Genomic DNA, 15,739 nt, shown 5'->3' with positions numbered 1-15,739 from the left:
TGAGATGAGGAAGAACATTTTCACCCAGAGAGTTGTGAAGCTGTGGAACTCTCTGCCTCAGAAGGCAGTGGAGGCCAATTCGCTGGATGCTTTCAAGAGAGAGTTAGATAGAGCTCTTAAAGATAACAGAGTCAAGGGATACGAGGAGCAGGCAGGAACGGGGTATTGACTGCGGATGATCAGCCATAATCAGTGAATTGGCGGTGCTGGCTCAAAGGGCTGAATGGCCTACTCCTGCACCTATTGTCATTATTTTTAACCTCTACTCCAACGGCAGCATTTCTTACTTGAACCATGACACTCCCGTTGTCCTGCATCTGTACGCTGTAGACAGCTCCATTGCAATCATGTACTGTCTTTTCGCTGACTGGTTAGCACGCTACAAAAGCTTTTCACTGTACCTCGCTCGGTACACGTGACAATAAATGAAACTAACTAAACGACGAAAAGGAGGGTTTGCTGCCAATATGGCCAAGTGGTTAGTTTAGTTTAGAGACACAGCACAGAAAGGCCCTTCAGCCCACAGAGCACTATCCTACACACTAGGGACAATTTTTACCAAAGCTTATTCACCTGCAAACCTGGACATTCACCTGCCTTCATTGCAGCTCATCTTGTAAAGCTGACTGTGTCCAATCCACTTGCAAAGGCACATCTTACCTCCTCACAAAGCAAGCACAGGGTCACCATCCAATCAATCGTGGAGACAGCAAGCACAAGAGTGTAGGCGATCAGCCATTTTGTCTTCCGAAATTCTTCCCATCCAATTAGATAACTCTGCATTAAAAACAAAATGCGTTCAAAACAGAATCCCAAAGTCAAGACAAGTTTTAACAGAAGAGAAACATTCACAAGGAAACAGCCTTACCAGAGAGGAAGGTAGTCCAGAGAGCAGAACACCTTTACAGCCCCTTTTCAAAATCCAAGCATTCACAACAGCAAAACAAGAGCAGTTAGGTCAGTGAGTCCAAGCTTATTTGATTTAGTCTGAAATAACAAGGAACCGCAGATGCTGTGGGAAGGAACTGCAGATGCTGGTTTATACCAAAGAGAAACACAAAACGCTGGAGTAACTCAGCGGGTCGGGCAGCATCTCTGGAGAAAAAGGATGGGTGACGTTTCGGGGCGGAACCCCTTAGATTGATGGTGGCGGTGGGATGGTATAGACTGCTACATTATCTGAACAATTGTAAATGGACCTGCAATCATCGCCATTTCTGAACTGACAAGTTCATAGTTCATAGTAGCAGAATTGGGCCATTCGGCCCTTTAAGTCCACTCCGCCATTCAATCGTGGCTGATCTATCTTCCCCTCTCTCAACCCCATTCTCCTGCCTTCTCCCCATAACCCGACACCCGTACTAATCAATAATCTATCTATCTCTGCCTTAAAATTATCCATTGACTTGGCCTCCAAAGCGTTCTGTGAAAGGCATGTATCGAGATGTGTACATCTATTTCATTCAGGCTTGTATCTGTCGTACTTGAATTTGAACTGATTGTTTCCATGTTATGATAAATTTGACCTGTAAGAATTAAAGAAATAAAAAACTGCAGATGCTGGTTGTACTGTTATCTGAATCCAGTGATTTATCGAACACAACACTGGTTCATACCAAAGTTCAGTGGAATCTAATAGCATATTCTGGGATATTCAAAATGCTCAATAAAAGGCAAAACGGATGAGATAATAAGTGAAATAGAAGGTTATAGAGTAAGATAAATACTGCAACCATACTCTATTCTCAGATTGAATATTCCCAAAGAATACTTTAGAATTTAATAAACTTGGACAAATATTTAAATGGCTAATCAGCTGATCAGCCATGATCACACTGAATGGTGGTGCTGGCTCGAAGGGCCGAATGGCCTACTCCTGCGCCTATTGTCTATAATGTATTTTTAGTTATTGAACTTTTTTTGTTTGGTTTATTAAGTTATCTATTGGGACGAACTGTAATGCTGCTGCAAGTAGTTCATTGTTCCATCTCAGTGCATATGACAATTAATCACTCTTGCCTGTTGAAGTCAAGGCCTTACCTTTATTATTACATCTACCATGAATAAGAGAAGGCAAAAAGCTTCAATTCCTTCCATTAGTCCACAAGAAGGCTCCCAAATCACATGGCGGAATCTGAGATCAGACGAAAGACTCAGAGACGAAGGCTTCTCAAAAAAGGCCAAGATCAAAATCACAAAAATGGTGGTGTTTAAAAACCTGGAAGAGAAGAAAAAACAATGGAGACACAAGGAACTGCAGATGCTGGAACCTGGAGCAAAACACGAAGTGCTGGAGGAACTGAGTGGGTCAGGCAGCATCTATGGAGGGGATGGACAGGCAACGTTTCAGGTCAGGACCCTCCGTCAGATTGATGGTAGTAGTGGGCAGAAAGCTGGACAAGAGAGGTGGGATAGGATGAAGCCGGTCGAGTGATAGGTGGATAGAGATGAGATGGATTTCATTAGGTGGGTGGGCACGGTGGAGTAAATGGCAAAGGCTAGTGATGAGAGAGAGAGAGACGAAAGGGTGTCAGATAAGGAGAAGAGTGAAATGTAAAGGGATGTAAGTGGATGAAGTTAGTCAGGAAAAACAAAAAAGTAGGAAATCATTCTCCGGCCATTTTACTCAAGATCTTCATGAAAATAGTTCTTAATGCGGTCAACATTTACTCCCAAAAACAATATATATAATAGTAGTTAATCCCAACAATCATATCAACATCCAGACGAGAAAACATGTTCAAACACGGCAGCACTGTGGCGCAGCTGGTAGAGGTTTCTGCCTCACAACGGCAGAGACCTGGTTTCGATCCTGACCATTGGTGCTGTCTGTGTGGAGTTTGCAACTACTCCCGGTGTTTGTGTCCATTTCCTCCGGGTGCTCTGGTTTCCTCCCACATCACAAAGACGCAAGGGGTTTGTAAGGTAACTGCCTTCTGTTAATTGTAGGGAGAGGATGTGAAAGTGAGATAACCAAGAACTAGTGCGATGGTTGTTTTTTTTAGTTTTGAGATAGAGCGCAGAAACAGGCCTTTCGGCCCACCGAGTCCGCGCCGACCAGCGATCCTGGCATATTAATACTATCCTACACACACCAAGGACTTCTTTTTTTACATTTACCAAGCCAATTTACCTACATACCTGTATGTCTTTGGAATGCAGGATGAAACCAAAGCTCTCGGAGAAAACCCACGCGGTCACGGGGAGAACGTACAAACTCCGAACAGACAGCACCCGCAGTCGGGATCGAACCTGGGTCTCCGGTGCTGCAAACGCTGTAAGGTAGCAACTCTACCGCTGCGCCACTGTGCAGCACCGGAGACCCAGGTTCGATCCCGACTGCGGGTGCTGTCTAGGGAGTTTGTTGACATGGACTCGGTGGGCCGAAGGCCTGTTTCCATGCCGTATTTTTCAATTCAATACTTCTGTTTAATGCGCTAAATGAAAAATTAAAGCTTAACTTCTGCTCAGTCATAACTTTCAACAAACAGCAGCCACAGAGGAGATAACAGCAGTCTCCCATGGTGCAGAATTAAAATGCAGACACAAGCGAGAGCAGCTTATAGCCAAAACAAACGCTGGCATTCTGTAATTATTTTACCCACATCCAATGGCATATCATTCACAAGCCTGCAACATCAAGCATATTATCCCAATTTGCAGAAAACATTCAATAGTAGAATATTTACCCAATTAAACCATGTGAGCCAGGCTCCATCAAGGAACCAGGGGAACTGTCTCTTCCCTGCTGCTATCAGGCAACTGAACCATCCTATCATCAACTAGAGAGTGGTCTTAAGCTACCATCTACCTCATTGAAGACCTTCGGACTATCTTTAATTGGACTTTACCTTGCACTAAACATTATTCCTGTTATCCTGTATCTGTACAATGTAGATGGCTTGATTGTAATCATGTATAGTCTTTTCGCTGACTGGATCGCACGCAACTAAAGCTTTTCCCTGTACCTCAGTACATGTGACAATAGTAAACAAAAGTTAAATCTAGTTCCATGGGACAAATATTAGTTTAGTTTAGAGACACATCATGGAAACCGGCCTTATGGCCCATCGAGAACACACCAACCATCGATCACACCAGTTCTACGTTATCCCACTTTCACATCCACTTCCTACCCGGTAGGAGAAACTTAGAGGCCAATAAATCGACAAACTCGCACGTATTTCAGATGTGGAAGAAAACGGGAAGAAATCCAAGCAGTCACAGGGAGAACGTGCAAACTCCTCACAGATAGCACCCGAGGTCAGGATCAAACCTGGGTCTCTGGTGCTGTGAGGCAGCAGCTCAACCAGCTTAAACAACAAAACAGCCACATTTATTTTATTTTTTGCAAAGAAATGGAAAGAGTGCTGAAGGAGCCTTGTTTCCTAAATGAGGAGAGAATCCAGAAATCGGAGGTGCGAAGGGACTTGGGATTGCTGGTGCAGAATTCCCAAACAGTTAATCTGCAAGTTGAATCGGTAGTATAGAAAGCAAACTCAATGCTAGCAATTATTTCAAGAGGGCTCGTATACAAAAACAGGGATGTAATGTTGAGGCTTAATAAGGCGCTGGCAAGGCCGCATTTGGAATATTGTGAGCAATTTTGGGCACCATATCCAAGGAAGAATGTACTGGCTCTGGAGAGGGTCCAGAGGAGATTTACAAGAATAATCCCAGGAATGAGTAGGTTAACCCACGATGAGCTTTTATCGGCACTGGGCCTGCACTCGCTGGAGTTTAGAAGAATGAGGGGGGACCTCATTGAAACATACAGAATAGTGAAAGGCTTGGATAGAGTGGATGTGGGGGGGATGTTTCCACTAATGGGAGAGTCTAGGACTAGAGGTCGTAGCCTCAGAATTAAAGGATGTTCTTTTAGGAAGGAGATGGAAAAATGACTTTAGTCAGAGGGTGGTGAATCTGTGGAATTCTTTGCCACAGAAGGTTGTGGAGGCCAAGTCAGTGGATATTTTTAAGGCAGAGATAGAAAGATTCTTGATTAGGACAGGTGTCAGACATTATGGGGAGAAGGCAGGAGAATGGGGTTGGGTGAGAGAGATAGATCAGCCGTGATTGAAAGGCAGAGTGGACTTGATTTGCCGAGTGGCCTAATTCTTACAGTATAGGACTTACCGCTGACACGCCTTTGAGTAGTACCATCGATAAAGCTTTAAGGATTGGGAATCCACACGATGATTTATGGTGCGATACTGTAAAAAAAAAAAAAGGTGAAAGACCAAAGTGGATATCGCATCAATTCAATAAATCACTGCAAGCTTCAGGTTAACATAAAGAAACTAATTCAAAATTAGTTTTCAAAAGAACATCGCACATTAAATGAAACTATGGAAAGTCTCTGACCCAGACCTCAAAATTAATGTTCTTCCAAATAGCTCCAAAAGAAATGCTTGATATCCACAGAGGGGATAACCATAAATCTTAGCAACACTTGTGGTGGATTAAAAACCATCGTGACACTGGAATTTAATCAAAGTAAATGTGCATTTGTTTTACTAAGTTATAAAAGAAAAGGGGACATTTCAGGAGCACCTCTCTTTCTCTGCTCATTGGGTAGACTGTAATATTTCAGGCAGCTCAGGGTGAACAAAATTGAACATAATACTCTCAATAGTCATTTATTTGTCACATGCACATAAATGTGCAGTGAAATGAAAAATTACCCGCAGTTCAACCGTAAGACCAATAAGAATAATCAATAAAAATGCAATAACACATACAATCATAAACTAACACCAAACAAAAGAATTGGGTTCAGAGTGGCCAAGAAGGCTTTCGACACGTTAGCCTTCTTCAGTCGGTGTATTGAATATAGAATGTGTATTAGGGCGGCACGGTGGCGCAGCGGTAGAGGTGCTGCTTTACAGCGAATGCAGCGCCGGAGACTCAGGTTCGATCCTGACTACGGGTGCTGCACTGTAAGGAGTTTGTACGTTCTCCCCGTGACCTGCGAGGGTTTTCTCCGAGATCTTCGGTTTCCTCCCACACTCCAAAGACATACAGGTATGTAGGTTAATTGGCTGGGTAAATGTAAAAATTGTCCCTAGTGGGTGTAGGATAGTGTTAATGTACGAGGATCACTGGGCGGCACGGACTTGGAGGGCCGAAAAGGCCTGTTTCCGGCTGTATAGATATGATATGATATGATATGATATCCAGGCCTAAATGTGGCCTCATCAATGCCTTGTACAAAAGCAACATTAGCTCCCAACGTCTACCTTCAATACATTGCTGGAGTAACTCAGCGGGACAGGTGGCATCTCTGATGAGAAGGAAAGGGTGACATTTCAGGTCGAGACCCTTCTTCTGGCTCCATCTTCGGTCTGAAGAAGGGTCTCAACTTGAAACATCACACATTCCTTCTCTCCAGACATGCTGCCTGTCCCGCTGAGTTACTCCAGCATTTTGTGTCTGTCTTCGTTGTAAACCAGCATCTGCAGTTCCGTCATACACATTCTATATTCAATACACCAACTGAAGAAGGCTAACGTGCCGAAAGCTTCTTGGCTACACTCTGAACCCAATTCTCTAGCCTATCTACCTATTCTCACTGCTGGCTCCTCTGACTTTGTTTGCCAGCTTCATCAACTGCAAAATAAATGAGCGCCTGATGGCATCTGAAATACGTAGGAAGGAACTACAGATGTGATTTGCACAGAAGATAGACTCAAAATGCTGGAGGACCTCAGCAGGTCTTTGGATAGGAGGAATGGGTTGACGTTTCAGGTCGAGACCCCTCTTCAGCCTGAAAGCCAGGGGAAGAGGGGAAACAAGAGATAGGAAAGAGTTAGGTGTGAAAACTAAAGATCAAAGGAGACAGAGGTCAAGCAAAATGTAGAATAGACAGTGACCAGTGGGGTACCGCAAAGTTCGGTGCTGGGACCCCAGCTATTTACGATATACATTAATGACTTAGATGAAGGGATTAAAAGTACCATTAGCAAATTTGCAGATGATACTAAGCTGGGGGGGTAGTGTGAATTGTGAGGAAGATGCAATAAGGCTGCAGGGTGACTTGGACAGGTTGTGTGAGTGGGCGGATACATGGCAGATGCAGTTTAATGTAGATAAGTGTGAGGTTATTCACTTTGGAAGTAAGAATAGAAAGGCAGATTATTATCTGAATGGTGTCAAGTTAGGAAGAGGGGATGTTCAACGAGATCTGGGTGTCCTAGTGCATCAGTCACTGAAAGGAAGCATGCAGGTACACCAGGCAGTGAAGAAAGCCAATGGAATGTTGGCCTTCATAACAAGAGGAGTTGAGTATAGGAGCAAAGAGGTCCTTCTACAGTTGTACCGGGCCCTGGTGAGACCGCACCTGGAGTACTGTGTGCAGTTTTGGTCTCCAAATTTGAGGAAGGATATTCTTGCTATTGAGGGCGTGCAGCGTAGGTTCACTAGGTTAATTCCCGGAATGGCGGGACTGTCGTATGTTGAAAGGCTGGAGCAATTAGGCTTGTATACACTGGAATTTAGAAGGTTGAGGGGGGATCTTATTGAAACATATAAGATAATTAGGGGATTGGACACATTAGAGGCAGGAAACATGTTCCCAATGTTGGGGGAGTCCAGAACAAGGGGCCACAGTTTAAGAATAAGGGGCAGGCCATTTAGAACGGAGATGAGGAAGAACTTTTTCAGTCAGAGAGTGGTGAAGGTGTGGAATTCTCTGCCTCAGAAGGCAGTGGAGGCCAGTTCGTTGGATGCTTTCAAGAGAGAGCTGGATAGAGCTCTTAAGGATAGCGGAGTGAGGGGGTATGGGGAGAAGGCAGGAACGGGGTACTGATTGAGAGTGATCAGCCATGATCGCATTGAATGGCGGTGCTGGCTCGAAGGGCTGAATGGCCTACTCCTGCACCTATTGTCTATTGTCTGTTGTCTATTGACCATTGTTAGCTAGGGGAAGGTGACACGTTAATTTCATTGAGCGGAATACCCGAGAAGGAACGTAGCCAGTTGCAGGTAACCTTTGATCAAACCAAACAGTGTTTGTTTGTTTTGCGTGTTTCTTTGAAATCAAATGCTTTAAATAATAGGCTTTTTTTTTGTACTTCGAATTCCACTGATGTTAACCACTGAGGAACCTGGTCTTAACCAGCTCCCAGCTATTCCATTGAAATGATACTTTCAATGATACGTTATTGTCATGTAAACAGGTACAGTGAAATTCTTTGTTTTTGCATACAATATACAAAGTTCACAAAGAGTCTGGCACAGAGTTACGAAAGTACTCGTTAGTGGAGCAAATTTAGCAGATTACAACCCGGTGGTATGAATATTGAGTATAAGAAAATAACTGCAGATGCTGGTACAAATCGAAGGTATTTATTCACAAAATGCTGGAGTAACTCAGCAGGTCAGGCAGCATCTCGGGAGAGAAGGAATGGATGACGTTTCGGGTCGAGACCCTTCTGATGTCAGGGGGGCGGGACAAAGGAAGGATATAGGTGGAGACAGGAAGATAGAGGGAGATCTGGGAAGGAGGAGGGGAAGAGAGGAACAGAGGAAGTATCTAAAGTTGGAGAAGTCGATGTTCATACCACTGGGCTGCAAGCTGCCCAAGCGAAATACGAGGTGCTGTTCCTCCAATTTCCGGTGAGCCTCACAGAAAGGTCAGACTCCTCCCAATATTCAGTATGAATATTGATCTCTCCAATTTCAAGTAACCCGTGCATTCCATCTCACTCTCTGTCCCTCCCCCACCCTAGTCACCCTGCTGGTTTCCACTGTTCATATTCTTTCGTAATCATCTTCCGCACAGCCAGCAATGGACCATTGTGGGCTCCACCTTTCCCCGAGTCATCGGTGCCGGCTCCGATTTGTCCTGAACCTTCACATACCTCTAGTTTCCCTCTCCCATGACTCTCAGTCTGAAGAAGGGTATTGACCCGAAACATCACCTATTCGTTTTCTCCAGAGACGCTGCCTGACCCGCTGAGTTACGCCAGCATTTTGTGTAGGAAGGAACTGCAGATGCCGGTTTAAATCGTGGATAGCCACAAAGAGCGTCAGCATCTTGTGTCCGTCTCCTTCGAGTTACGTTGTTATGGAGGAATTATTTCAGGCAGGTACTATAATGGTAGCATTTATAAGACAGTTACATGGATAAAGATTTAGAGGGATATGGGCCAAACGCAGGCAGGTGGGACGAATGTAATTGACATCTTGGTTGGGCTGGACAAGTTGGGCCGCAGGGCCCGTTTCTGCGCTGTTTGACTATGACTCTAACACCATAGAATTATTCACAGAGCAAAGTTTACTGCTTCAAATTATTACTTCAATCAAAGTCCCGACCTACCATCTACCTCATTGGAGACCCTTGGACCATCTTTAATCAGAGTTTATGATAGAGTCAAGAACTGGGCGGCACGGTGGCACAGCGGTAGAGTTGCTGCCTAACTGTGCCAGAGACCTGGGTTCGATCCTGACTACGGGTGCTGCCTGTACGGAGTTTGTATGTTCTTCCTGTGACCTGCGTGGGTTTTCTCCGGGAGCTCTGGTTGCCTCCCACACTCCAAAGACGTACAGGTTTGTCGGTTAATTAGCTTGGTATAATTGTAAAATTCTCCCTAGTGCGTGTAGGATAGTGCTAGCGTGCGGGGATCGCTGGTCGGCGTGGACTCGGTGGGCCAAAGGGCCTGTCTCCGTCTAAACTAAAAACGACAACAAAATTCAATCTACTGCAGAAACAACTCCACATTTTCACTGGTTTTGATCAATATCCCTCCTGGGATAAACAAAGTTCTATCATATCAAATCATTTGGGATGTTGGAAAAAATGCTGATAATATAAATAACCTGAATGAAATAGACTGAAGGGCCTCGACCTGAAACGTCTCTGTTCATTTTCTCCAGAGATGCTGTCTGACCCACTGAGTTACTTTGACACCTTTTTGTGTGTACCTTCGGTTTAAACTAGCACCTGCAGTTCCCTCCTCCACAATAGGATCTTATAGAAACTTACAAAATTCTTAAGGGGTTGGACAGGCTAGATGCAGGAAGATTGTTCCCGATGTTGGGGAAGTCCAGAACAAGGGGTCACAGTTTAAGGATAAGGGGGAAGTCTTTTAGGACCGAGATGAGAACGTTTTTTTTCACACAGAGAGTGGTGAATCTGTGGAATTCTCTGCCACAGAAGGTAGTTGAGGCCAGTTCATTGGCTATATTTAAGAGGGAGTTAGATGTGGCCCTTGTGGCTAAAGGGATCAGGGGGTATGGAGAGAAGGCAGGTACGGGATACTGAGTTGGATGATCAGCCATGATCATATTGAATGGCGGTGCAGGCTCGAAGGGCCAAATGGCCTACTCCTGCACCTATTTTCTAATATGAACAAGTGCATTATTTTTCTCTAGAGCGCAGTTGTTTGCATTACTTCCTGCGTATCGTGCAGCCACGCAGCTCAGTTCTCCACGTTAAATATTTGCAGACTATGCAGATGGGTCTCCCACTACAGTTTTTGCTGACTCGCCGTTTCCTTCCCGACAAGCCGTTTGATTAGATATCCCGCACTGGTCTGCTTACACAAACACAGGCTCAGTCACAATCACTTCAGATACCACTTTCCTTTTGAGACTGAATAATTTGCAACAAAAAAAAAAACCCAACCTAAAATGTAACCATTTCCTTCACCCTACGCACTGGATAACAATTTAAATTAAAGTCAATGGAGCAGTAGAATTACTTAGTCAAAGAGTCTTACTGCATGGAGACAGGCCATTCGGCCCAACTTGCCCATGCCAACCAATATGCCACATCTACACTAGTCCCACCTGCCTGCATTTGGCCCATATCCCCCTAAACAGCATCCCCCTCCCTATCAGGTCTGCCCCCTCCATCGGCTCTTTTAAGTCCAGGCTCAAAACATACTTCTATTCTTTAGCGTTTTGAAGCCTTCTGATGGGGCTGTTTTTTGTTTTGTGCTGCTCCCTTTCAACTGGTTTTCTGTGCCTGTGTGCTGTGATGTCTGTTTCTTATTGTGTTTTTAGTACATGCTCTGATGTACAGCACTTTGGTCAACGTGGGTTGTTATTAAATGTGTACATTTGAATAAATTTGACTTGAGTTGACTAAACCTGTCCTATCCATGTACCTGTCCAAATGATTCTTTTAAACATTGTGATAGTACCTGCCTCTACTACCTCCTCCAGCAGCTCGTTCGTATACCTACTACCTTGTGTAAAAATGTTGCCCCTCAAGTTCCTATTAAATCTTCCCCCCTCCTCAACTTAAACCAATTCCTCTATTTGCTACCACAACTAAAAATGGCATTAATAATATATTGAAATTATAAACTTTATTTCCTCATGTCCAAAACATGATTTGTCGTATTTTGTCATCATTCACTTAAACTCAATAAGATTGTTTTAATTTACGTCTGAAGCCCACACAAGTGGTTGGGGGAGGGGAGGAGGGGGGAGAGGGAACACAAATTTCAGATTTTCACACAAATATATAAAATGAGGAAAAGGGTTAGCTCACTCGGCCTCTTGTTCCCATTAGTGATTACAATCTAAGATTGCAGATGATTTTACATACCGTCAACTTGACCTTCCCATTTACCCAGGGCACTCTTTCACGCGATTGCTTATAGAAACATAGAAAATAGGTGCAGGAGTAGGTCATTCGGCCCTTCGAGCCTGCACCGCCATTCAATATGATCATGGCTGATCATCCAACTCAGTATCCCGTACCTGCCTTCTCTCCATACCCCCTGATCCCTTTAGCCACAAGGGCCACATCTAACTCCCTCTCAAATATAGCCAATGAACTGGCCTCAACTACCTTCTGTGGCAGAGAATTCCACAGATTCACCACTTTCTGTGTGAAAAAAAACTTTCTCATCTCGGTCCTAAAAGACTTCCCCCTTATCCTTAAACTGTGACCCCTTGTTCTGGACTTCCCCAACATCGGGAACAATCTTCCTGCATCTAGCCTGTCCAACCCCTTAAGAATGTTGTAAGTTTCTATAAGATCCCCCCTCAATCTTCTAAATTCCAGCGAGTACAAGCCGAGTCTATCCAGTCTTTCTTCATATGAAAGTCCTGCCATCCCAGGAATCAATCTGGTGAACCTTCTCTGTACTCCCTCTATGGCAAGAATGTCAATTTACTTCTGCCTTAAAAATATGCAAAGAATCTGCTCGCATCCCTTTTTAAGCAAGAAAAATCCACAGACTCACAACTGTCACCTCCTTCCCCAGATGACAGCTTACACTGCCCAACAATCTGCCTAGACCAGGTTATCGGGCTTGTAAAACTTAGTTTGGTTTGGAGATGCAGCGTGAAGCCAGGCCGTTTGGCCAACCAAGTTCATGCTGACCAGTGGTCACCCTGTACACTAGCACTATCCAACACACACAGTATGGACAATTTACAATGTTACCAACGCCAATTAATGCACAAACCTGGACATCTTTGGAGTGTGGGAGGAAACCGGAGCACCCGGAGAAAACCCAAGTGGTCATGGGGAGAAAGCACAAACTCCGTACAGGCAGCAACCGTAGTCAGGATCGAACAAGGGTCTCTGGCGCTGCAAGGGAGCAACTCTACCATTGCGCCATCATGCCGCCCTTTCTACCGAGTCCAGGTCAACCAGCGATCACGCTAGCACTTTCCTGCACAATAGGGACAATTTATAATTTACAGAAGGCCAATTAACCTACAAACCTGTATGTCTTTGGGGTGTGGGAGAAAACCGGAGCGCCCGGAAAAAACCCAGGCAGTCACACCGAGAACGTGCAAACTCCGTACAGACAGCACCCGTTATCAGGATCAAACCCGGGGTCTCTTGTAAGGCGCCACCGTTTCACCCTTCTCTAAATTGTTTCCAACACATTACCATCTCTCCTTGAATAGGGAGACCAATACTATACGCAATACTCCAACTGGCAGGTCATCGGAGCCCAATATAACTCAGTGAGTCATGGCACATGCACATTACAAGTCTGCCTTCAATAGGAACCAAATCTTTGTCACATGCTTAGATTCAGGTTGAAAAGAGATTTGACAGGGATATATACATGACGTGGATTTGTGTAGAATCATGAGGGGAATAGATAGGATTAATGCACAGAATCGTTTACTCCGAGCTGGGAAATCAAGAACCCGAGGACATAGATGAGAGGGGAAAGATTTAATATGAACCTCAAGGGCAACTTTTTCCACAGAGGGTGCTGGGTATATGTTTAGTTTAGTTTGTCACATGTACTGAGGTACAATGAAAATCTTTTTTTGTTGCATGCTAGCCAGTCAGCAGAAAGACTAAACTTGAAGCTGCCCACAATGTAAAGAAACAGGATAAAGGGAATAACGTTTAGTGCAAGATAAAGTCTGATTAAAGATAGTCCGAGAGTCTCCAGCAAGGTAGATGGCACTGCAGGACTACTCTCTCTAGTTGGTGATGGAACGTGCTGCCAGGACTTAGTCGAGACGGGTACTGGAACATTTAAAAGTTACTTGGACAGGTACATGGAGAGAAGAGGTTTAGAGGGATGTGGGCCAAATGTGGGCAGGTGGGACTAATGCAGATAATAGACAATAGACAATAGGTGCAGGAGTAGGCCATTCAGCCCTTCGAGCCAGCACCGCCATTCAATGCGATCATGGCTGATCACTCTCAATCAGTACCCCGTTCCTGCCTTCTCCCCATACCCCCTCACTCCGCTATCCTTAATGGGATGGGACTTCTTAGTCTGCAGGGACAAGTTCGGCCGAAAGGCCTGTTTCCACGCTGTATGACTCTGTGAACAGACGAGTTAGTGAAAATAGGGAAGCAGAAACACCACAAAATAAATGTTTAAATTTAAAGTAGACAAAGTGAATAAAGGAAAACAAGGAACCTATTACTCAGTTATTATGATCTGGAATTCATAGTCTACAAGGAGATGGAAAACAGGCTAGACAAGGTTTTCAAAAAGATACTGGATATAGATTTAGGAAAATAATATGGAGGGAGGGATCCTCATATGGGACCCACAGGATCGCTGGAGGCTAACAGTGTTGAATGAGTTCTAATAATTCTCCGAAGCCTCAAATAGTATTCATTGGGTTTTCAAAACAGCTGGTGGAGCCGCTACCTCACAGTGCCAGAGATCCGTTTTCGATCCTGACCTCGAGTGCCATCTAGGTGGAGTTTGCACGTTCTCCCTGTGACCAGATGGGTTTTCTCCAAGTGCTCCGGTTTCCTCCCACGTCCCGTAGACGTGCAGGTTTGTAGGTTGATTGTCCCCCTGTAAACTGACACCAGTGCGCGGGGAATGGATGCGAAAGTGAGATAACATAGAACCAGTGTGAACAGGAGAGATCGATGGTCAGAGAAAGACATAAAAAGCTGGAGTGACTCAGCGGGTCAGGCAGCATCTCTGGACGGAAGGAATGGCTGATGTCTCGGCTTGAGACCCTTCTTCAGACTGAGAGCATCTCAGTCTGCATTTATTGATGTCTGAAGAAGGTTCTCGACCCAAAACATCACCCATTCCTTCCCTCCAGAGATGCTGCATGTCCCGCTGAGTTACTCCACCATGTTGTGTCCATCTTCGGTGTAAACCAGCATCTGCAGTCATTTCCAATGCAGTTGAATGGCTGGCATGGACTCGGTGGGCGGAAGGGCTAGTTTCCACGCTGCATCTCTGAACTTTAAGCTAACCCAAGGTCCCTGCTCCTCATTTTTTGGAACAGATATATTCCCCCATAATACTGAAATAAAAATTGTTCAAATCATACCTGTATTGCATCTTCAATAAACACGACAGCTTGTTGAATGCACAGGTCATCTGTCAATTAAATATTTAAAATCAATGTTGAAGTTTGACAAATGTGAAAAATAAATCTACTCAAATCATCAGAAGAGTAATTTTAGATAGGTGACCACTTCTGCCCCCCCTCCTCAATTTCTATAAAAACAAATATTGTCATAAAATTAAACTCCAAGCCAACAAACATGTTGTCAGCTGAAAATACACCGGACAATGAGCTACTCCAAATGACAAGGCCAATGGAGAACTAGTGTTACAGTTGTTGTAAAAGTGTAGAAAAGACATTTCCTTAATTGGTGCCAAAACATGACGCCTCTTGAATCCGGGATCATTAGACTAACTCAACAAAACACCAGTGAAGGGAGGTGCCCACTTGATAACACCAATCTTATACTTGCATCTACACCATCAGTTTTTTAAAATGTGTTTGTTAACATGTAGGTAGCTGATTATTGCATATGGAGTTAGTCATTCTCCGGAGCATCCGCTTGTATAATCAGTTTAGACAGTAGTGCGTAGGAAGGAACTGCAGATGCTGGTTTACACCGAAGATAGATCAAAATGCTGGAGTAACTCAACGGGACAGGCAGCATCTCTGAATGGGTGACGTTTCGAGTCGAGACCTGAAGTAGGGACTCGACCCAAAACATCTCCTATTCCTTTTCTCCAGAGATGCTGCCTGCCCCGCTGAGGTGTGAAAACTAAAGATCAAAGGAGACGGAGGTCAAGCAAGTTCACGTTTTCCCACTGTTGGACCAAGTGCTGCTCTACCCTGCTTTCATTTGATTTTGCCAAGGAACTGTTTTGTGCACATTGTATGCCAAATCTGTTAAATATTTCCTCACAACTTTGCAACAGGGAGGGAAGGGAAGATTTAAGAGGATGTTGACAGGACTCGACGGTCTGAGCTTTTGGGAGAGGTTGAAAAGGCTCGGACTTTATTTCTCAGAGCGCAGGAGGGTCGA

General features: G+C 44.4%; 1 protein-coding gene across 1 annotated transcript in view; it reads right to left on the bottom strand.

Annotated features, from left to right (window-relative positions):
* tpcn2 (two pore segment channel 2) overlaps nucleotides 1-14,779 on the bottom strand; it is a 54,814-nt gene extending 40,035 nt beyond the window's left edge. The window contains exons 1-4 of the mRNA XM_078415528.1: nucleotides 14,743-14,779; nucleotides 5,137-5,213; nucleotides 2,041-2,218; nucleotides 661-777 (exon numbers count right to left, since the gene is read on the bottom strand). Of these exons, the coding sequence (XP_078271654.1) occupies nucleotides 661-777; nucleotides 2,041-2,097 (174 nt within the window). The 5' untranslated portion in view covers nucleotides 2,098-2,218; nucleotides 5,137-5,213; nucleotides 14,743-14,779. The remainder of the gene's footprint in view (nucleotides 1-660; nucleotides 778-2,040; nucleotides 2,219-5,136; nucleotides 5,214-14,742) is intronic.
* Nucleotides 14,780-15,739: the final 960 nt, after the last annotated feature.

This window comes from Rhinoraja longicauda, chromosome 18, assembly GCF_053455715.1.
Source record: "Rhinoraja longicauda isolate Sanriku21f chromosome 18, sRhiLon1.1, whole genome shotgun sequence".
NCBI classification, from domain to species: Eukaryota; Metazoa; Chordata; class Chondrichthyes; order Rajiformes; family Arhynchobatidae; genus Rhinoraja; species Rhinoraja longicauda.
The sequence above is the reverse complement of the archived record's forward strand: the minus strand, read 5'-3'. Positions and strand labels throughout refer to the sequence as shown.